The sequence below is a fragment of the Anolis sagrei genome, chromosome 1 (genome assembly GCF_037176765.1).
Source record: "Anolis sagrei isolate rAnoSag1 chromosome 1, rAnoSag1.mat, whole genome shotgun sequence".
NCBI lineage: Eukaryota > Metazoa > Chordata > Lepidosauria > Squamata > Dactyloidae > Anolis > Anolis sagrei.
The window spans coordinates 279,532,264-279,556,385 of record NC_090021.1 but is presented as its reverse complement, the minus strand read 5'-3'; the positions used below and the strand labels follow the sequence as shown (position 1 = coordinate 279,556,385).

At 41.9% G+C, this 24,122-nt stretch overlaps 1 protein-coding gene across 2 annotated transcripts in view; it reads right to left on the bottom strand.

The window, feature by feature from the left end:
• The window catches only part of CSTPP1 (centriolar satellite-associated tubulin polyglutamylase complex regulator 1), a 154,017-nt gene that overhangs the window by 91,754 nt on the left and 38,141 nt on the right, over positions 1 to 24,122 (bottom strand). For both annotated transcript variants that reach the window (XR_010908970.1, XM_060763601.2), the window contains exon 3: positions 232 to 362. Coding sequence is in view for 1 of the 2 variants with exons in the window: in XM_060763601.2 (XP_060619584.2) it covers positions 232 to 362 (131 nt within the window). In the remaining variant the exon portion in view is untranslated. The remainder of the gene's footprint in view (positions 1 to 231; positions 363 to 24,122) is intronic.

Genomic DNA, 24,122 nt, shown 5'->3' with positions numbered 1-24,122 from the left:
AAAGAAATTGCAATCAAGATAAAACACCAGACGTAAGTGAAGAATGTTTGCTGCCATGGACAAAAGAGATGAGAGCAGACATGCACATAATGTTTAGATGATCAAAAGGTTCAGCTAGTAAGTTAAAAACATTAAAGAAAAAAGCTCTAGTCTTAAGTTCTAATCAACATATTAAAAGAGTACAGGAAGTCTACCAAGAAAGAAGGAAAAAGATTTTCTTTTTAGACTCACCTCCATTTTTCCCCACTGTCCTGAAACATCGCCAGAAGATCCTTAGAAAGGATGCCCGATTATGCGGCGTAGCTTGGACAAAGCTGAACTCTCGGAACAAAATATGAGTTCCTTGACGCACACTGCTAAAACTACGAAGAGAAAGTAAAATATTGGTGTCAGCTGAAGCAATAATAAGCTAAGGTCAATAAGAAATCCTGTGCTCAACTAGAAAATACACAACATCCATAGGTCTACACCTTTTGAAACTACCAACATATACTTTATGCACCTGAGATTTTGGTACATGAGTCCCTTTGGGGAGGTGGGGCAGTATATAAATTATTATTATTATTATTATTATTACTACTACTGCTACTACTACTACTACTACTACTACGTTATGGATCCTCAAAAAATTATAGTACACGAAAGAGAAGAACATTTAGGATAATGCTATTCAAAGTGACAGCCATGGACCAGTGCCAGCCATTAGCAAGTTTCCAAAAAAGAATATATTGCTGCTCGTTGTAGCCAATGAGCACAAATATGGTGCTGGTCTCACATGCTCTAGAGAAAATAAAATACTGCTCTACCACACCAAAGCTTAAGAAGCGCTAGTCTAGGAAATTCTTGCTTTTAACAAAACTCTTGCTAGAGACTTGATAGTAAACAAGCCACAACATTGATTCAGAATCCCTTAACACCAGGACAAGAAAGAGTTAGAAATTTTAGTCGAGCACAACCAACAGAAATAAATTCCCTCTGTTCAGTTCCTGGTCCAGTCTGCCGAGAAAATATGAAAAAAGCTTTGTTGTTACATAATTAATCCCAAAGTTAGGTTGAAATGGATCTAGATCAGGTATGGACAACCTTCGATCCTCCAGGTGTTTTTGGACTTCAGTTCCCACAATTCCTACCAATCGGTAAGCTGGCTAGGATTTCTGGGAGTTGGAGTCCAAAACACCTGGAGGATTGAAGTTTTCTCATACCTGATCTAGATCATCCCTTTTGTCCAGAAATGCCTAGATGTGAGATACCAACATACATTCAAAATATTTTGCATAGGAATAAAATTGTGTTGTTCTTCACAGACATTCTAACTATAAAATGTAGAGCAGACCTATTTAACTTGTAAAGTCAACACTCACATATGTCCTACTGATTCAATTTACTCTGGTTAGGACTGACAATCAGTTTTAACTCCATGCCACAATTAATTTCACAATCTTACTGCACCTGAACCATGCTGAAATAAAGTAAAATGCATATTTCTATGCATTTGAGGAGTTCCTCCTCCTTTTCCCCCAGATCATACCTCAAACAACCCCATCAGGTTGTTATGCTATACTCCACCCTAGATGCCATATGAGAAAAAAAAGTATTATTGGGTTTCTAACAGATAATATCTGAAGATTTTAAACACTAAGAAAAAACAACCTAAAAACTATCTTGCTTTATCGTTTAATTCACTAAATGGAAAATTCAAACCAGTGAATACATGAAGGATGTAGCTAAATATAACATACACACACAATTAGATCACCTCCATATTTGGCAAGTTGGCTCAAGATGGTGGCTGGATATTCTACCTCCAAGTTGTTTGGTTATCCTATTGTCATGAATAATGCTAGCACAAAGAATGGCCTTTCACAAAAGATGTGACTAGTTTGGATCTCCAAGTTCTTGGTGTGGCACTAGCTGGACTGCTGACCCAATTTATTCAGAGTGATAATTTAGCACAAACATCCATACAAAATAAAGTCAGCTCTCTACATCTGTGAGGTTGACTTTTGTGGATGTGATTAATTGCAGATTTTATTACAATGTTATTTCTAGGAATCTCTAGGTCCCACAGTGACTGTATGACCAACTTCCACCAGAGGTTGACTTTAGGTCAAGCCTGCAAAACTTGCAACCCTCCAGGTGTTTTGGACTTCAGCTTCCAGAATTCCTGCCCATCGAGCAAGCTGGCTAGTATTTCTGGAGTTGGAGGTCCAAATATCTTCAGGGCACAAGTTATACAGGTGTGCTTTAAAGCCATGATGGCGAATCAAGAGATTCCTAGAGAGATATTCTCTCAGATAATATTTTTAAATTTGTGCTTTTTCCACATTTGTGAACGTCCTGTGCCCTTAATACAAATGTGTTAAGCAAATGTGGGTGGCTGCCCATAATTTTTCATTATGTACATTAGACATAGCATATTTGCAATATTATATTTTTTAAAAGTGAAAATTCCATTTGACGTGTGAAATGCATTTAATTACAAATTTCAGATATTGAGTGTCTCCGTGAAAGGAAAAAGTGGGGTATAAATACAAATATCGTAGTAATAAAGTGATAAATTCCATTTTGCAAATTAAAATTTTAATGATTTTAACTTGCAGTTATATGTTATTGTTTTGAGATATGTAATGTATTGTTTTTATTCATATGTGAGGCATTGAATTTTTGCCAATTATTATGTTGTACACCACTTTGAGTCCCCCCAAGGGGTGAGAAAAGTGGTATAGGAAGGCAACAAATAAATAAATAAATAAATAAATAACAATTTCGTACTTGTTCAGTGTAAGTCCCAAATCGATGGGGGGGGGGGGAGGTATGAAGAGGGGTTGCTATGTGTCAATTCCACCATATTTTTTACCAAATGGAAGTTATTCTCTGCACTGAGGTATATTTTTGCAATGTCAGATGTGCAAGAACAAAAAGTAAAGATTTTTGAAGAACAATTGCTCTGGAATGTAAACAAAAAGACTTCCATAACTAATTCATGTAAATAGATCACTCTGTCTGGTGCTTCCTTGCAAACAGTCCACTGCAAGAATCTGGTGGGTTTTCCTTTTTTTCCTTTCCTGGCTCCCAACTAAGATAAAATCTGTATTAAGTAGCTTCTCTAGTTTAAACTGTAACCAAATGGTTTGACTGAATATCACTCACACTTGCTTATTAACTTCATAGGCAATATGAGAAATAGAAATTTTATTCTTATACAATGTAGGCTATGGCTTTTCCATGACAAAGCAGCATGTGGGTGATTGTCTGGATCTGAATATACCAGTGCTGTGGAAAAGGAAAACTCGAAAAGATGTGTGTGTATGTTCTGTCAGACAAGAACTAATGAGTCTGTCTGGAAATAAATAAATGTACTTCCTTGACACCCATTTTAATTATCCTGGCCTGACACTGCATGTTACACGTCTTGCTTGGTTCTAGTTAAATGAGTATGCTAATTGCTTCTTCGTTTACCTGATTCTATATTCTACTTTTACCTAGTCTTTCCCTCCTCTCTCTTAAGATTTCCTAGCTTTTCCTGAGAAAAGGAGGAAGGCAGGGCGGGGAAAGATAATAATAATGTAGCAGTTTTAGAATGAGGTTTCATGGGTATAAACTCACTTCTACACATGCAGTACAGAGTGATATTAAACTCTCAAGAATAAAGCGTATTTACACAGTTATGGGAGTGGGATAGTTTTTCTATCTCTGAGTTATTCAGAAATGGTGGTTTAGGGTGGCAGAAAACTGAGCAGACACCAGGATGAGAGCATACAGGTATATTTCTTTTGTTTATGAAATTTTGCCCTCAAAATAGAGCTGTTCAAGAGCATGACTTGGACTGGGTTGTTGTAGGTTTTTCGGGCTGTATGGCCATGTTCTAGAAGCATTCTCTCCTAATATTTTATTATTATTATTATTATTATTATTATTATTAAACTTTATTTGTACCCCGCTAGCATCTCCCGAAGGACTCGATGCGGCCTACAAAGGCCAAGGCCTCAACACACAATATAACAATACAAAACCTAAAGCAAATTAAAAACAATTAAAGCAATATAAACAACAAACAATAAACAATACACTAAGACACAATAAAACTGGGCCTGACAGTTTTTAGGTGTGGCTTGTTACTGCCTGGGGGAATGCTTTGTTAAGAGGTGATTAGCTGTCCCTGATTGTTTCTTGTCTGGAGTTTCCCTCTGTTTGATTGTTGTTCTTTATTTACTGTTATAATTTTAGCGTTTTATAAATACTGGTAGAGTTTTTTTAATACTGATTAGGAGAGAATGCTTCTAGAACATGGCCATACAGCCCGAAAAACCTGCAACAAGCCAGTGATTCTGGCCATGAAAGCCTTAGACAATACAATGACTTGGACTCTTTAAATGTGTAACAATGTTCTTTTGAAAAGGCAATGTTTTGGAGTTGGGCTATCTGTGTACAGAACTGCAATGTCCAAAATGAGGCACATCTGTTAGATTTTGCAGAGCTGAGATGTTTGTGAATTAGGGAGAATTCTTTGAAATAAGAGCCATCTGGTAACTGAACAGTTTTACTTCCAGAGCCTATTACAAAGCTTCGATTTCTTAGCTGTGAACACTGCAGGCAATGTCATTTAATAAGGCTTTTGGTATCTGATGCAGTTTCTTTGTTTCTTTCAGAAGGATCTTGGAAAGCAGCAATATCAAATTTCATGAGCATTTGAAAGTGCCCCTCTAAGATGCTATTAAAGTCCAACATACAAATTAAACAGTAACATTAATACAAACAAAAATGAAAAGCAAAGGCACAATAAGAAGTGCCTTAAAGAAAAAAGGATTCATCCTGTGCATGACCTTGTACTTCTCTGAAATTTGGCAAGTGTTTCCAATCCCCCAGAGGGATCATAAAAGCCTTTCCCTGGGAGAGCTGCACTTACTAAGTCTCCTGTGAGAAAATTAATGAAAAGATGCATGCTTATCCTCCGTGGGGGCAGATCGTCTCCATAGGTAGCTTCTCCACAATAACCAGAATCTATGGGCTAACAGGGGTCTCCCTTAGTTCTTTTGCACATCATACTGTAAGATCCATTTATTAACATTTGACACACTAACGGTTCAGTTACAAGTCAATTCTCCTCTAGAGAACTTTCAAAAATGTTTTAAGTTCTTTCTTGTACTGATCTCACACACTCAAAAATATTAATAACATAAAATTTAAATTTCTGCTATGAATCTAAGAAAAAAAATCAATGGATACAGAAAATATATTCACTTAAGTCAAAATTGCTCATTTGTCTAGTGATGCATCAAAATAATACTAAACAGCTAGATTTAATTTTCCTCCCTTTCACTTCAACCTTTTGCTATTTTAGGCAAGTAAGTATAACAGTTCAGAATTACTGTCCAGTCAGCTTCATGTCAATAGCAGGCAAGAGTCTGGAAAAGATTGTTAAGGAAGTGGTCTGCAAACACTTAGAAATAAATGCAGTCATCGCTAATAGTCAACATGGATTTATCAAAAACAAGTCATGCGAGACTAATCTCTTTTTTTCAAAACATTTACAAGCTGGATAGATGCAGGGAACACTGTGGATGTAGCGTATCTGGATTTCATTCAGGCCTTCGACAAGGTCCCCATGACCTTTTGGCAAACAAACTAGTCAAGTGTGGGCAAGGCAAAACTGGTTAGGTTGATCTGTACTTGGTTAAGCAAATGAAACCAATGGGTGCTCACCAATGCTTCCTCTTCAACCTGGAAAGAAGGGATTAGTGGAGTGCCACAGGGTTTCGTCCTGGGCCCAGTCCTGTTCAACATCTTTATTAATGACTTAGATGAAGGGTTAGAACGCATGGTCAAGTTTACAGACAACATCAAATTGGGAGGGATAGCCAATACCCCAGAAGACAGGAGCAGAATTCAAAACGATCATAATAGATTAGACATGGGCCAAACCTAACAAAATGAAGTTCAAAAGGGACAAATGCAAGATACTCCACTTAGGCAGAAAAAAATGAAATGCAAAGATACAGAATGGGGGATGCCTGGCTCAACAGCAGTACGTGTGAAAAAGATCTTGAAGTCCTCATGAACAACAAGTTAAACATGAGCAAAAAATGACATGTGGTGGCAAAAAAAGACAATGGGATTTTGGTCTGCATAAATAGGAGTCTACTGTCTAGATCCAGGGAAGTCATGCTACCCCTCTATTCTGCCTTGGTCAGACAACACCTGAATACTCTATCCAATTCTGTGCACCACAATTGAAGGGAGATGTTGACAAGCTGGAATTTGTCCAGAGGAAAGCAACTAAAATGATCAAGGGTCTGGAGAACAAGCCCTATGAAGGGTGGGTTAAAGAACTGGGCACGTTTAGCCTTCAGAAGAGAAGGCTGACAGGAGACATGATGGCTATGTATCAGTATGTGAGGGGAAGTTATAGGGAGGAGGCAGCAAGCTTATTTTCTGCTGCTCTGGAGTCTAGCACGCGGAACAATGGTTTCCTGTCGTAGTCAACTGCGAAATCGCACTTATGGTATTCCTGCGCCCGCGCAGGCCCAGCTTTCGGAACCTTCTAGACTTAAAAAGAAACATTTTGCTCCCCAGTCCCGCCCCCCCTCCCCCCGAGTATATAAGGTCCGTGGGCGGGACCAACCGTAAATTCTCTTTTTTCCGCCGAGAAATAGGCATCAGCTTAGTGAACCTTGTGATAATTTGGATATTTGACTTGGACTGACTTCGACTATTCTACTATCTGGCTCCCCGAATCTGGACTGAACGACTATTCTTTGACAAACTGGCACAGGCAATTATTGAAATGGCGACTACTTCTTTCAAGAAGTGCACCAAGTGCCCCAACGTGTTACCAGACACGGATGGGCATGAGTTATGCCTTGCCTGCTTGGGAGAAATCCACCTCTCCCAAACCTGTGCCATCTGTGCAGCCTTTACTCCACAGACGCGGAGGAACCGTGAGACGCGTCTTAAGGCGGCTTTATACGAACGGGCCCTGCTTCCCCCTCCGCCTGTGAGGTCTCCGCAAGGGCCTGAGGCATCCTCCTTACCTTCTGAGGCTGTTCCGAAGAAGAAGGCCAAAAAGCCTAAAGAAAAGGCCCAAGATGGCCGCACGGAGCCCCAGGGCCGCAGCGCCTCCAAGAAGGAGGGAAAGGCCCCACCGGAGGGCCGACAGCGCCCCGTGCAGGCGCAGCCTACAGCGAGTCTCCTCTTCCCGCCAGGAAGGCTGGCTCCGCCCCGGGACCCGAGCGCGAAGAGCGCGCAAGCTCGAGTGTCCCTGACGCCGCCTGAAGCCCTCCCAGCGTCTTCGAGCCCGAGCCTCCCTTCTCCTCCTCCAGCCAACCGAGAGGCTCCCGAGACCGTGGCTCCAGTGAGAGGGGCGGGTGTGGGCGCCTCGGCTAGCCCCGCCCCCACAGACCCGGCCCCGCCCGGGATGGGAGGAACAGCTGGCGTAGAGGGAGGAGGCGCGGGCGCGCAAAGAGGACCTGTTGCCGGCATCGAGGAATGGGGCGGACCGCTCGAGATCGCGGGCCCCTCGGTATCGCCGAGCCCGAGAGGAGTCCTCTTGCCCCTCTCGAACCCGACTCCTTCGCTGGCTTCGCCAGGGAGGGAGGAGCGACGCCGCAGACCTCGGAGGTCGAGATCTCCCTCCAGGCGAAGCAGGTCTGCATCAAGGCGAAGCAGAGCTTCCAGCCGTCGATACCGACGGGGATCGAGGGGCCGATCCAGGAGGACATCATCGTCATCTTCATCCTCCTCGTCCTCCTCTTCCTCCCCCGCCTCCAGATCGGCCAGGAGGAATCGTCGGGCCCGCAGATCCTGCTCCTCTGCATCTTTGAGGCCCCAGTTCACACCAGGCCCTTATCCATACCCGGGCTTCTGGCAAATGGCCCCATCAGGACAAATGTTGTTCCAGCATACGCCTCCCTTTGCACCTATGCAGCACATGGAGGCCATCCCTGGCATTGCACAGAGGGGCTTGGGCACATCAACCACTGTATTCCCTGCCCCAGCCTTAATGACACCACCAACTACAACACTGACTGCCAGACCACAAGAAACTGTTTCTCGCCCAGAGGGCGCCCCCAGAGTGGGGCAAGAACTATGTGCTGGGCAGAATGTTTGTAATGATCAATCTGTTAATGTGATTCAATCTCTGTATATTGATCCTGCTAATGGTGTTGAAAATGCTAATGGGGGCTCCACACCTGTGCCAATGACCTCGGCCCAGCCTGCACTGACTCCTATGGGAGATGTGGAGGACCCTGCCCCACAGGTGGAGCAGAGGACCACTGAACCGGAGGAATCAAACTCCGATTCAGAGGCTCCTGACCAAGTAGTGGTTCCCAACGCCTCTGAACCGGGTCCCTTACCGCCTGACTTTAACAAGTTTGCATGTCTGGTAGACAGAATGATTAAGGCCCTCGACATTCCGGCCCCTAAAGCCCCGGAGCATGTCGAGGACCCTATGTTTCCTAGTGAGGAACAAAATGTGGTCATCTCAACAGCCCTACCCATGCTCCCCTACCTGCTGAAATTAGCGAAGATACTAGACATACCACCGGCCGCAGTGCCAGCTGTCCCCAAAAGAGTGGACAACATGTATAAGATCGACCTGACCAAAGCGAAATGGGTGACAAATCCTCCCAAACCGAATACGGTGGTAGCCGAGGTGGTTAAGTCAAAGCGCCCAAAGGGAACCCTCTCTGCTCCCCCAGACAAGGAGGGCAGAAAGGTTGATTCCATGGGAAAGAAAGCTCATGTTACGGCCGGGCTACTAACAAGGATGTCGCACTACGCGACTTATATGAGCGGGTACCAGAGCTTTCTCTGGAATAAATTGCTCCCATACCTCGACAAGCTGCCTCAAGAGGAACAACGTTACCCTAAGGCCCTCCACACGGAGGCGCTAATTTTGTCAAAAATCCAAAAGGATTTTGCCAAGCATTTGGCCGAAACTGCGGGCCATCTGTTTGCTACGGCCACTTCAATCAGGAGGCACGCATGGCTTAGGGCTGCCAACTTGTCCGAGGAAGGGAAGGCCTTAGCCGAAGACCTACCTCTACACGAGGAAGGCTTGTTCAATCCGGAAACGGACGGAACACTGAAGGAAAAGCAGGAAGTACGCCAGGCTGCTGGTAAATTCGGTTACACCTGGCAGCCCTACAACCAACAACGATCAAGATGGCAACCTCCTGCGGGTAATTTCCGTAAGAATTTTAACAATTCTTATTCAGGGCCCTTCAGGGGAAGGAATTCGTCGTCCCCCAGATATCAGGGTAATAGGAGATCCTCCTATAATTCTAAACCACGATTCCAGCCCTACCAAAACAAACCTAAGCAGGGCGCCTCGCGGAAGCGCCTTTGATGACAGGGACCCTATCACCGAGAGCCCCTTAAGCAACTCCTCCGCAAGTTTGAATGTTGAACCCCTTGAGGTCCAAGGGGCCCCGGTTGTTAATGTTCCTTTCCCGAGTATTCTAGCTGATTCTCCCCCAGTGTTCGGGGATAGACTGGCTGCGTTTCAGGATTGTTGGGAAAGTATCACTACTGATAGTTGGGTACTGACTATTGTTAAACATGGTTACACCATTGAATTCAATGAGACCCCGGGAACGGGCAGGGCTACGAGCACGCAACCGTCTCCGGCACTCCTGCAAGAAATAAATACGCTCCTGCAAAAAGGGGCCATTTCACCTGTTGCGCCATCTATGTTCCCGCATTGTTTCTTCTCCAGTTATTTTGTAGTTGAAAAGCGCGGAGGAGGTTTTCGGGCTATTATGGATCTAAGAAATTTAAATAAATGCATCATTCCAAAGAAATTTCGAATGGTCACTTTGACTTCAATCTTACCCCTGTTAAGAAAAGATGTGTGGTTCGCCACCATCGACCTTAAAGACGCATACTTCCACTTTTCAATAGCACCACACCACAGGAGGTTCCTAACATTCATGGTGGGCTCCCAGGCATTTCATTACAACGTACTCCCGTTCGGATTGAGTACGGCCCCGAGGGTTTTCACCAAGTGCATAGCAGTGGTAGTGGCGCACCTACGCACTCAGGGCATCATAGTGTACCCCTACATAGACGATTGGCTGATTGTATCCCAATCGCACAACCAACTGCGTCACCATATCTCTGTCATTCTCTGTCTTTTGCAGTCTTTGGGGTTGATTGTCAACATGGAGAAGTCGTCCCTGACGCCGTCCCGACAGATCCAATTTATTGGAGCCTTGCTGGACTCTCACACGCAGAGAGCGTACCTACCTGGAGACCGGGCTTCCAATCTTCGAGAGCTTATCAACCGGTTCCTGGAGTCCTCCACGGTTTCGGCCAGACAGGTCCAGGTCCTACTGGGCCATATGGCCTCCACCACATCGGTAATCCCGTTCTCGAGACTCCGGATGCGTCCTCTGCAGGCATGGTTTGGGTCAGTTTTCAACCCCCTCACAGACAACCAGAATGTCAGGCTGTCCCCTCCGGAGCAGGTCAGGTGCTCCTTAAGATGGTGGACGCAACCCCAATGGATCGGTATGGGACTCCCATTTCAGCCTCCCTCCCCTACACTAACTATTACAACAGATTCCTCCCTGTCGGGGTGGGGTGCCCATGCGCAAGGACTTGTCGCTCAGGGAAGGTGGTCTCCAAGCGAAAGCACGTTACACATAAACGTTCTAGAGCTCATGGCAGTAGGAAAAGCTCTAAAGTCCTTCGAAGGCATGGTAAGAGGCACAGTAGTACAAATCCTGACGGACAACACGACCGTCATGTACTACTTAAACAAACAGGGCGGCACTCACTCACACCAGCTCCTGCAACTTTCGATCAGCATCTGGGAATGGTGCATCCAGAGGGGAACGTTCCTACGGGCCTCTCATGTCCCGGGGGAACAAAACTCCCTTGCGGACTCTCTGAGCAGGAGTCCAATGGGGAACCACGAGTGGTCTCTGGATTGGGAAGAATTACGAAAGATCTTCCAGGTGTGGGGTTATCCGACCATAGACCTGTTCGCATCCACGGAGAACAGGAAATGCAAAACATTCTGCGCGAGGACTCAGCCGTCCCTACAGGGGGACTGCCTAGGGGACGCGTTCCTCAGGGACTGGGGGGGTTCCCTAGTCTACGCGTTTCCACCATTCCCTCTTCTTCTGAGGGTAGTAGCAAAGATACAATCGGACAACGCACACTGTATTCTGGTGACCCCGTGGTGGCCACGGCAACCGTGGTTTGCACCACTCCTTCAATTGTCAGGGAAGGTCTTTGTGAGGCTCAGAGGCAAGCCGGACCTTCTAACCTCCCAACAGGGACGGGTTCTCTACCCGGATGTCCAAACTCTGAGGTTGACCGCGTGGCGGATTCTTCCACCAGAGTGAGCCGTGAGGCTCCCTTTTCAGAGCCTGTTCTAGCCATCATTGATGCGGCCCATAGACCATCTACGAAGCGCTCATATACATACAAATGGGCACGATTTAGCAGATTTGCAGCAGCAAAGGGGGTGCAACCAGAGTCCGCACCTGTCTCAGTGATTTTGGATTTTTTGCTGTCCCTCTCAGAGGCGGGCATGTCTAACTCTTCCATAAAGTGCTATTTGGCGGCCATCTCATGGGCCAGAAGGAAGACGGGACTTCCTTCCTGTTTTGTGGACCTGTCGGTCAAGGCCTTTCTGAAGGGGTTAGCAAATGTCAGACCGCCAACGGCTCCGGTTACTCCCTCTTGGAGTCTGGAACTGGTTCTCTCGTCACTGACGAAGGCTCCATTTGAGCCCTTAGCATCAACGGACCTAGCGTCACTCACTTGGAAGGTAGCCTTTTTAGTGGCTATTACTTCGGCCAGGAGATCGAGTGAATTGTGTGCTCTCAGAGTGGATGAACCGTATTTGAAGTTTCATAAGGACAAGGTGGTCCTACGGACAGACCTGGCGTTCTTACCCAAGGTATCCACTCGTTTTCATAACTCGCAGGAAATAATTCTCCCGGCATTCTTTCAGAATCCGGAAACATCGCTGGAAAAGAATTTACACTTGTTAGATGTCAGAAGGGCACTGGCCTTCTACATACAGAGGACTAAGGAATTTAGGAAGTCCCCCAGGTTGTTCCTAAAGTATAGGAAGGACACAAAGGGTTTGCCGGTCACATCACAGCGGTTTTCCGCTTGGATTGTATCTACCATTCGCGCCTGCTATCGTTTAGCGGGCAAGGAATTGCCGCAGCAGGTGCATGCTCATTCAACAAGGGCAATGGCCACCTCAGTGGCCTTTTTGAGAGGAGTTCCCTTGGAGGAGGTGTGTCGGGCGGCCACGTGGGCGTCCCCAAGCACCTTTGTATCCCATTACAAGCTTGACGTGAGGTCCAGGAGGGATGTATGCTTCGGCAGGAATATACTCTTTTCTGCAGTGGCATGACTCCCTCCATCCTGACTATAGCTTGCTAGTCTACCATAAGTGCGATTTCGCAGTTGACTACGACAGGAAAATATGGGTTGCTTACCTGTAACCGTAGTTTCCTGAGTAGTCACCTGCGAAATAGCACATTCCCTCCCTTCCTCCCCTCGAGTGTCATGCCGCGTTCCTTCTGGCTGCTGTGCGGCGGAAGAGAATTGACGGTTGGTCCCGCCCACGGACCTTATATACTCGGGGGGAGGGGGGGCGGGACTGGGGAGCAAAATGTTTCTTTTTAAGTCTAGAAGGTTCCGAAAGCTGGGCCTGCGCGGGCGCAGGAATACCATAAGTGCTATTTCGCAGGTGACTACTCAGGAAACTACGGTTACAGGTAAGCAACCCATATCTTCAAACTATCTATCTGAACACGAGGAAGAACTTCCTAACTGTGAGAGCTGTTAAGCTGTGGAACTCTCTGGAGTCTCCTTCTTTGGAAGCTTTTAAACAAAGGCTGGATAGCCATCTGATGGTGGTGCTTTGAATGTAATTTTCCTGCTTCTTGGCAGGAGGTTGGACTGGATGGCCCATGAGGTCTCTTTCAACTCTTTAAACCACTCTGAGCCGCCTGAGGGCTGAGAAGGGCAGTATACAAATACAGCAAGTAAATAAATAAATAAACTCTATGGTTCTATGATTCTATGACTTGCCTAAAATAGTAAAAATAATTATACATTCTTCTATAATTATCAGGTACTTTCTGTTGTATACAACTCAGACACAAGTTGTTACCCAGAAGCAGATGACAAGATAAAGAGATAATCAGAATCAGACTGCAATGCCCCAAAGGCCTGGTTCAAAATCTACTAAAGTTAACAAAAATATTCCACCTTCCTCAAGTATAGGATCAAGTTCCAGAAATGTTACAATGGTTGAATCATATAGTTCCGTTTTTATAAAGACATAGCTATGATGTTTCTTTATAAAACACTCCTGAGCATAATACAATAAAACAGCACTCTTTTATTGTACTATGCTCAAAACTGTGCAGTGCCTAGAAAGGTATAAAAAAGATCTGAAAATAATAAATAATAAAACAGCTATTGATCCACCAATTCTGCATCTACCTAAAAGCACTCATAGGTAATGCACACCTACATTGATAATAAATAGATGTCTGGACTGGCATCATGCTATGCTAATCTTAAACTGCCTGATTATCTATGGGAGTACATTGGCCTTTCTTGCACACCAATTCCCCATGCCTATTTTCTGAGCAAAGCAAAATTGGAGCTATAACTCTGCACACAGGTTTGCTAATCCTGGTTGTCATCAATTACATTTCAAAAATTTGGTTAGAAATGGGTGTGAATAGGCCAGAGTGAGCAGAAATGGCAACTGAGATTAGCTGTGATAATGAAGCGAAAGGTGCACTGATGAAAAAGGGGGAAAGGAAAGCGAGAACTTCACAGAGAGCTCTCGTTTCTGAATAGATGACGACTGTACACATTCATATACAAGCTGACTTTATGACTAGATTTTGGAGCCCAATTTATGGATTCTGATACAATTCATTGAGAGGAGAAAGCACCAATACTGCCTCAGGAGGGCAGCCGCTCCTGGCCACTGCTGCCATTTTTCCTTCCCAGGCATCTTTAGGCCTATTTGATATTTTAAAATAGTAGATTTGAGAAAACATATTGAGGATTAAATTGAAAGTTTGGAATTTTGACTGGCAATTTTTAAATTCCAAAAATGCAAGAAAGTAGATTTGGTGAATTCCAGTACAGACGACTCTCCATATCCATGAGTTCTGCATCCATAGATTCAACCAACCATGGCTCAAAAGTATTAGGGGAAAAACCTCCAAAAAAACCCCAAACCTTGATTTTGTTATATACTGAGTAACTATGCTGTTACGTAGCCATATCCTGCTGTAGCTTTCTGCCATTTTCTTAGGCTCTTTCTGGCACTCATTTGAATTGTTTGCCAATTTATATAAGAGACGTAATTTAGATTCTGGAGACAAATACCAGCAAATACTGAGGGTCCATTATATTTTATATAAAGAATTGGAATAGTCATAATCCTTTTTTGTAATGCTGCCTTTGTATGCACCCGAAATTATACAACAAAAGAAGTAAATGATCTCATTTCATTAGATATTACAATTTTTTAAAGTAAGCATTTCTTACATCTACTATATTCTCACAAATAAACAAAGCCACCAAACAAGTTAGATATATTTTACATTGTTCACATCCAGGTTTTTACAAGCAAAAGAGATAGAAAATGTCACTGTCAATTGAAATAGCAGTGGTCTAATGCTGAGGAGAGGGCTCCCTTCCTCTCCCATTTTGAAAGGATACCGAAGCACTCTACTATATTGGTACATTAAGTAATCATCATCATCATCATCATCATCATCATCATCAAATTACAATAAATATTTCTGGAAGCCTTGCCACCAATTATGTAAGTGGCAACTGGCCCCCAGGCTTTCACTGCACCATAGTCCACTGGGCACGCCAAAATGCAATAAATACCAGAGGTGAAGAAAAGTAATTGTCTTTTTCCAATGGCAACAAACAATTGTTAAAATACTGGAATTTTTGCCATTTGACTTGTACATTTATTGCTATATCTATTATGTAAGTCATGGAAGATTGGTTGTTTTAAGGGTGGACTGTAAATTGTGGTGACAAACATATTGAAGTGTATCTTCTGTAGAGAATACATTTTTTCTGTTCAGCTATAAGTCTATGATTTTCTCCTTCCTTTGCAATCTTATATCTTCCCCTCCCAAATATTTCTCTAAAATCCTAGAAGACATCAGCTGGGGCTAAAGAAGAAGCAGCAATTCGTGAAAATAACTACTCTTTCCTTCCCACTGGTGTGAGTTTTCTGAAAAGACTTTCACTCAGGAAATGCTCCTGCCAAAACAAACAAAACTGCATCCAATTCATTAACCAAGTTAACAAAAACTATTTTTCCCATGCACTAATTACGCCTTTGAGATAAGCAGCTGAACACCTTTCTCTGGACAGATCAGAAGGAAAGGTGATTTCCCAGCAAAACTCTTCAAAGTTGTTGGTTGTTTTTTTCTGTATCATGATATCACAATTTGGGATCACAGACAGGGATTTTTTTAAACCACAGAAATAATAGGCAAGATAGAATTCAGTTGAAAATGAATAATCAGGAAGGGGGCACAGTTTTTGAGCCGGTAGATTATGCTAAATCTTAATTTTCCATATACTGTCCAAAAGCTTGAAGTTTGTTAGCACACCATGTCAAAAATAGTGACTTGTGAGCCCCTAATTAAAAGGTCACAACCCTAAAAAGACTGTAGTGATATAGTCTGAAGAGTTTTGTAATGGCTGGATATTCCCATAAATGGGAATTTTTCTACCCCACTTACAAACATAGGACAAATGTAAATCTTCAATTTAAAGAGGGACATGACAGCAGTCATAAGCAACACTAATGTAATATAAACATCTCTGCGAAGGAAATTCAGTTATTTCTAAGATTGCTAAAACTTTTTCTTCTCAACTCACAGTCCAGACTAGGGATAGGAAATAGGACAGTACAGACTTTTTGACTGTAACTGCCATAAACTTCTACCAGTATAGTTTAAGGCCAGAGATAGTGCCAGGCTATTTGTCTAATCACATCTCCCTGTATAGACCATCACACGCACTGCGATCTACAGAGGAGGCCTTTCTTTCAGTCCCGCCCCTGTCAGTTGAGGGGAGCAAGAGAGGGGGCCTTCTCTGTGATTGCTCCCCGTCTCTGGAACTCCCTCCCTAAAGAAATAAAAATGGCCCCATCCTCCTTTCCTTTAAGAAACTTCTAAAAATGCATTTATGTACTTTAATGTATGGAGAGGAAGAGCACTAGTGCACTTTAAACCATTGGAATCTGGCTAAACCATTTGTATTATATAACTACTATGACACATCTTAAATGAAGCACCGGTGTCAGCCATTTTTAATGTACTGTTTCTTAATTTGCTTTTAGGGTGTATATTTTAATGTTTACTCATGTTGTAGTTCTTTATGTCTTAGTGGGTTGTTCCTGTTTTATTTTTATTTCAATGTTCAGTTCCTTCATTGTAAGTTTACTATTGTTACTATCCATTATCCTGTATTACTTTAATCTGTTTGTACCCATTTCGAGGCATTGAATATTTGCCTTGTTTATGTGTAAACCGCCCTGTGTCCCTCTGGGGGGAGAGGGCGGTCTAGAAATAAAATTATTATTATTATTATTATTATTATTATTATTATCATCATCATCATCATCATCATCACCATCATTGGTATGATCTAAATGGCATTAAGCTACCTACATCTCTGGGGTGGCACAGGGCTGGAAAATGCATGGCTCTTCAGATGTGGTTGAACTACAACTCCTATCAGCCTGGAAGTTAAACAACACCTGGCAAGCTACATTCTCCCCATACCTTTTCTAGGAAAAAAATAACAATAAAAGCTACAAGCATGTGGATATGACCTTCAGTTCGGCTCTCCTACAACTTTTTGAGCCTCAATAAGTACCATTTGACTCAAAATGAACTACATCAGACATCATTGTAGAAAAAACCGAGATTATATCAAATGTCACATAATGTTTACCACCCAAAGGATACATTATTTTTCTATACAGATTATTTCCCTTCCAAAAAAATTGAAATTCTGATAACCTTTAAGACAGATTTCTATTTTAGCTTGTGTTTTTGTGAATATCAGTCCACTTCTTTAGATGCACCAAACTCTGAATCCTAGTAATTGGTTGTGCATTTTCATCTTAAAAAGTGTATCACAAAGAAGTATAGAAAATTAGTAGAAGAATCTCTTTGAGCAGAACAAATCTCTTCCATGAGTACTGCCAATAGGTGTAGCCCTTTCAATGTCAGAATGACAGCCACTACTTAGTTATCAAACCTTCCTGGTGAAGCAAGAGACTTTACATTTGCCTGGTCCTTCCCAGAACCACTGGGAAGACAGGCAAATTAGCACATTAAGCTGAAGTTACCATGGACACAATTCCCAACTTGTCTACTTGCACTAGCAATTAAAACTAAAGCCCTCATTAATATACTTTAAGCAATTGCATTTCCCTAGCATTTTGCTAAGTTGATGGGCATTCAGTTCAATGGAAGTGGTTGCCTTTCACATCACAGTGGTAGGAGACGGTTGTAGAAAGGGAGGAGAGGAGACAGGATTCAGGCTAATATTGAAAGTTGTGAAAAGGCCTTTACAGCACGGCAGTTAACAGCAAAATAATTCCACTCACAGACCTCGCCCTTGCATGCTGAGAGAAGACAAACCAGACAGGAATCTCCTTGGGATGCCAAGGAGTGGGAAAGACATGCCTTGCAGCATACTTGCTCTATGCACATGAATGACAGCAGAAAGTTTGAGGACTCTGGAATCATGAAGCCAATGTTCTTTGTTTGATGAACATGCGTGAAGAACACTACTACTCAGGTATAGCTTCTCTGAAAACAGACTACGCTCTTAACAGAGCTTTACCTGCCATTGCCTAATTACATTTAGGCAACCTGCCAGGGCTCAGAAACTTCCAAGCACTCCTTTGAAATCTCTGGACTTTTAAAAATAAGTTGCAAATGTTCTGGGATGGTAACATCCCAATAAAAACCAGGCCCTGACATTTGTTGCTGACCTCAGCTTGCAAGAGAAGGCCAAACACTTGGTAAGATCTTCTAAACCCCTTCCTTCAGAACTTAGAAAATGCAGCTCCAGAGTAAAGCACTGATCAAATTTACAGGATGTGTCCCCATATCAAAGGAGCAGTAGGGAATGTGAACTATGTCTAGTTCTTCATTTTGCAAGACTTTTCATTAAAGTGAGGGTCACATCGCACATTATTTATTCCATGATGAGAAGATAACCTTCATATAAAAAGAACACTTGAGCAGCAGTGAGCTATTTTCTCTGTTGTGTTATCAGTTCTCCTGCTGTGGCGGGGGGGGGGGGGGGGGGGGCTTTATGCAGGGTGAAGGAACATATTAAGCAGACTTGAGAACTAGAGAAAGGAAAGAAGAAACTTAAATATATAGGACAAAGCAATATGTTGTGCAAATGCAAAAGGCACGGAAATATCCCAGACTAAATTAACCAAACTTAATTATTTGACAATCACATGAAAACAAACAAACAAAAAAAAGTAAAGAGAACAAGATCTATTGACAGAAAATGCTGAAAGGTGACACTATTCAGTAGAGGTTGAGTATCTGAAATACTTAAGACCAGAAGTGTTTTGAATTTTAGATATTTTTTTTTGCATACGTGAATTTGCATATATGTACATAATGAGATATCTTGGAGATGGACCCAAGTCTAGACACGAAGTTTATGTTTCATGTACACTTACCCTGAAGATAATTTTATACATAATAGTTTTAATAATCTTGTGCCTGAAATAAAGTGAGTGTTCAGTGAACCATGAGAAAGGAAAGCATTATTTCAGACACTCATGTGAATGACTTTGGATTTCAGACTACTTTTGATTTCAGAATTCCTGCTAAGCAATGCTTAACGTGTAGCAATCTTACATTTTCAAATTTGTGGAGATGTTGTCAATAAACTGGTCTGCCATATAAATATTAACTAAACCAATTATGCTCAACCAGCAGAAAACGTATGCATATACACATGTACATAAACATACACTAAACAATGAGCTGATCTTGCAGTTATTACTCAGTACACATTTGGTTATCACGCTCACTTGCAAATGAAACAGTTTCTTCAGTCAGTTCTAACCATCCTTGGTTCAACATCCTCCTCCTAGAACGTCTCCAGTGAACTGAATGTTAACACATGAAAACAAGTATCCTATTTTAGCTTAATTGCATTGTTCCAGAAAACACTGAGATGTATGAATAAAAAGGTGTTATACTACCTTCTGGCTTTTTTCTAGTGATATTTCAACAGCAATGTTAATGAACTGTGACCAGTACCTTGTGTTGCTTGTATTTCCATAGCCAGATCTGAACATAAAAACAGAACTTGCTGTGCAAAAAAACATGTTTCCTTTTCTTACTAAAGTAGGATACATACACTCCAATATCAGGCAGCCATTTTTTTTGTTTCCTCTAATATTCCAAGGTGGACTGCAACACCACACTCAAAAATGTCTTAATTAACAGTATAATAAAAAGAGGGTTGGTTTTTGTTTCGTTTTTTGCTGTTTCAAGTGCCCCCTACTGCAACGCACTCTACGTGGGGTTGCCTTTGGAGACTGTTCAGAAAGTTCAACTAGTCCAACGGGCGGCAGCCAGATTACTTACTGCAGCGACATACAGGGAGCATACCACCTCCCTGTTATGTCAGCTCCACTGGCTTCCAGTCCACTTCCGAGCACAATTCAAAGTGCTGATCTTGACCTATAAAGCGCTATACGTTTCCTGCCCAGCTTACCTGTTGGAACGCATCTCCCTCTACATCCCGCCTCGTAGTTTAAGATCGTCCGGGGAGGCCCTGGTCTCCATCCTACCAACTTTGCAAGTGCGCTTGGTGAGGATGAGGGGCAGGGTCTTTTCGGCGGTGGCCCTCCACTTGTAGAACTCGCTCCCCAGCTAGATCAGGTCGGCTTCTTACCTCCTTTCTTTTAGGAAGAAGGTTAAATCATGGTTCTGGGACCAGGCCTTCAGACAACAAGCGTAACAGCACTTTGGACGTTGAATCAGACTGGAACTGGCTATATGGTTTGATGACAATTTTAACTTGTTTTTAACTTAATGTTCTATTTATTGTTTGAATCTATTGTTACATTTGTTTATATCTGTCTTATGTTGTATCATCGAATTGTTGCCAGTTATAAACCGACCTGAGTTGAGAAGGATGGGATAAAATGTTGGAAATAAATAAACAATTAAATAAACTAGGGGGTAAATGTGGTCGCTTGGAATCAAATGGAGTTTAGGAGAAAAATACTCCCTGCAAACAACTGGCTAAAATCTGTATTTTTTTTAAAAAAATTCTAAAACTCAGAATAACTGGGAAATGAAAGAGGGCTTGTGGCCTGTAATCACACTGATATTTGGAGAAATTCAGAGTGCCTCCAATTTGGAGACATTCTGGGTGAATTGCTTCTCAAGCCCCTTCTACACTGCCATATAAAATCCAGATTATCTGCTTTGAACTAGATTATATGGCAGTGTAGAAGGGGCTTCGGTCACTCTAGAGAACAGCTCAAGATCAGGAGCAAGCCTTGACCCATCTATCTTTTTGCACTTTCCTCACCACAAATTGTTAAAAACAAACTGGCTACAGGTGAACCTTACTGACATTGGTGGCTACTGTAGCAAGATCTCACTTCATGCTCCTGTGGGATAAGTCACAAAACTCTAAGCTGTGCATATACAGAGGCCTATCATCAAGGAGACATGCAACAGCGATTGTGCCTTATTATTTGTGTTCCATGCTTCTAGTTTGTTAGGTACGGTTCTAGCAAAGTAACGGCTTCTGAAAATGAGATATACCATTTCCCAACACACAAGAGCTACAACCAACAGTGCAGATGATTGTTGATAGTCCCCTTTTTATTATTTTTTTTCCCTCGCCACCTCTATATTAGGTCAAGAGATAGAACGGAGAAGTAGGTCAGTTACTTAATAGCCTGATCACTCCATGCAAAGCTCACAGAATTTTTTTTCTGTGCTGAATTATTGGACCACTATATTTAAAAACAAAGAGAGAAACAAACAAAGAATGAGAAGAAAGAAAGAGACTTCTAAAAAAACAACAGAGGTCTTTTGATCAGAGTTGCATAGTACAGCTTGCTGTAATTCAAGCTGGCCATTCTTATGTGGCAGGAATTAAGGGCTCCCCCTGCCAGGCAGAGGCCTATTAAAAGACAATAGCTGCTTGAAAAGGATAAGCAAGCTGATATGGATATAATAGGCCACATATAGTGCACTCTTTCTACTCTGAAATAAAGCATTTTAGAGTTATGAGTTGGGAAATCCAGTATGCTGTAGATAGCTGGCCTATCATATAAAAGGCTAAGTAGCCATGGAGAAATGCTTGGAGATAGCTCAAGGAAAAAGAAAGAAGAGTTCCCAGCAATACATCAATAGTTAAGAAGTAGTGTTTTCAAGTGCTATGCACTGTTCCATATAGACCACATCACCGCAGTCCTGTGTAACTGGCAAGGACACCCAGCCTTCCATGTGGATATTAAAAACGTATTGTAAGGAACAATGGAAGAATATTCGATCACCTTCTAATTACTGATAGTTCTGGGAAAATAGGACCAAAATTAAACTACATTACATTTCCCAAGAGTATCGACTTGCTTTGGTTTTCAATAGGTGCAATTTCAGCCCAAGTCACTGTGACATTTGACTCTTCTTTCCATGCTTCACTGACTACAGCAGAGAATGCATGGGAAAGCAAGTTGGGGCATATATAGCGTCATGCCTCAGTTTCCCTCGGCTATAAAATGGAAATAACAAATACTCAGAGTTCGATGGGGTGAGAGTGATTATATTGCTTGTTTGAAGTTCTCTCAGGGACCCGAAAACACTTTAAACAGGGACACTATACAATATACCTCTTCTTTCAGACAAATGACCCAAAGACAGTTGATTTTAATTCTTTTGCAGGTGTAAAGATAGTGATATGATAGGTTACAATCTGTTATGATCCACCATTACTACCATTTTTGTAATGCAACACAGCTGGACAGATCCTCCCAAGGGTAGATTCTGTTGTTCAACGTTTTTCTTCTACTGACAAATACATATTAAAAACATTATGTTGAGATGCAAAATCTATATGGAGGAAAGATCTATGAGCAAGCGCAAGCAAGAATCCTTATGTTTATGAATTATTTCTGGAAAACCTATGTGGAGTCTACATTCCAATGTGACAGGTTTCACATTTATTTATCCACAAGAAAAAGTATAATCTTGCAATCGAATTTCAGTATTTCACAGTATATGTTTTACAATGGTAAGATGACCACTATTTGAAAGGAATTTCTATTTTTAATTTTTTTAATAATTAATTTTTAATTTTAAAAAGGTAATACACCGACCATATACATTGCAGACATATACACATACACATACATAGACAACCTGCCACCCACAGTATAATTATCCCTCAACCCACCCCCAGTGATACCCACCACCTTGGCTTCCGTCACTGATCCCCACAGAGTTTATGCACGTTTTGTTTAAACCTCTATACTTCTAAATCAATAAATTTCTCTTGTTTTTATTTATTTAAATCACCCGTCAAATATGCTAAGGCCAGCTTCCAGTTTCTTTCAAATATTTCATGATTTTCATATTTCAAATTGCTAGAAATCTTAGCCATCTGTGGATAATCCCTCAGTTTATCCTTCCAATCTTTAATGCTTAATGTTTTCTCCCCTTTCCAATCTTTGGCAATTGTAATGCATGCAGCCGCAAAGCTGTACAGACAAATTTCTCTTTCTCGTTGTTCTAATCCAGTGGTTCTCAACCTGTGGGTCCCCAGGTGTTTTGGACTACAACTCCCAGAAATCCCAGCCAGTTTATCAGCTGTTAGGATTTCTGGGAGTTGAAGGCCAAAACATCTGGGGACCCACAGGTTGAGAACCACTGTATCTATCTCTGAATAGCCCTAATAGGCACATCCCTGGATATATTTTTTTACTTTGTTGTGGATCATTTTATTTGTTTCCTTTATTATTCTCTTCCAATAGACCTGCACCAGTTCACAAGACCACCATACATGAAAAAGACCCCTTTCTTTATTTTACACCTCCAACAGGATCCTGATTGTGAGTTGTCTATTTGGGCTAGGAGGACTGGGGTTGTGTAACATCTGTAGAACATTTTATACACGTTGTCTTTAATTGAAGCCGCCACTGTAAATTTAAAGCCTTTGTTCCACAAGTTCTCCCAAATGTCAAAATCTGTGCTTCTCCCTAGATCTTTTGCCCACAAGATCATGGAGGTTCTAACATGATTATCTTCCAAGTTGTAGTGTCGGATATCTTTGTATAGTCTGGCTATTAAGCCTTTTTCCCCTTTGTCTAATATAGTTTCCAGATCTGATTTTTTTTAAGCAAATCCCCTCTTCTCATGCTTTTTAAATCTTTCATATAATTGATGATATTGAAACCATTATTTAATACTCAGTTCATCTCTCCCCCTCAGTGCCCACTGACCACTGAACCTGATCAGTAATTCCCCAGTAATTCCCCATATATTCTGACATCATTCTTACAGGTGGGTCTCCCAATAGCTTCTATTGGCCTCAGCTACAGAGGTGTTTTTGGTTCCATTCCTAACTTGTATGTGTTCCAAACATCTATTAGGCTTCCTCTAATTATACATTTATTAAACACCTTATTTAATCTCTCTCCATTTTTAATTGAAGAGTTTTCCAATGCATTTCATGAATATGAAAGGGAAAAAATGTATCACTCAATGATAGGCTATCACTATTATGACCACCACCCATTATGTATTCATTATGAAATTAATATGATCACATTAACCAGAAAGCGAGCAAAGAGAAATATTAAGATCAGTGGTCAAAGAACAGGAACATACAATTCAATGGATACCCAATATCAAGTTGAATATGGCATCAGGAATATTCTATGAATATTAATAAAAATTAATGAAAAAGTATAATCCACAAGAAAAAATACTGAGACAATTGGATCAATATACATATTGCATTGTTCCAAAAGACAATTTGCCATCATATATACTTCAACATAGTGCCTTGGG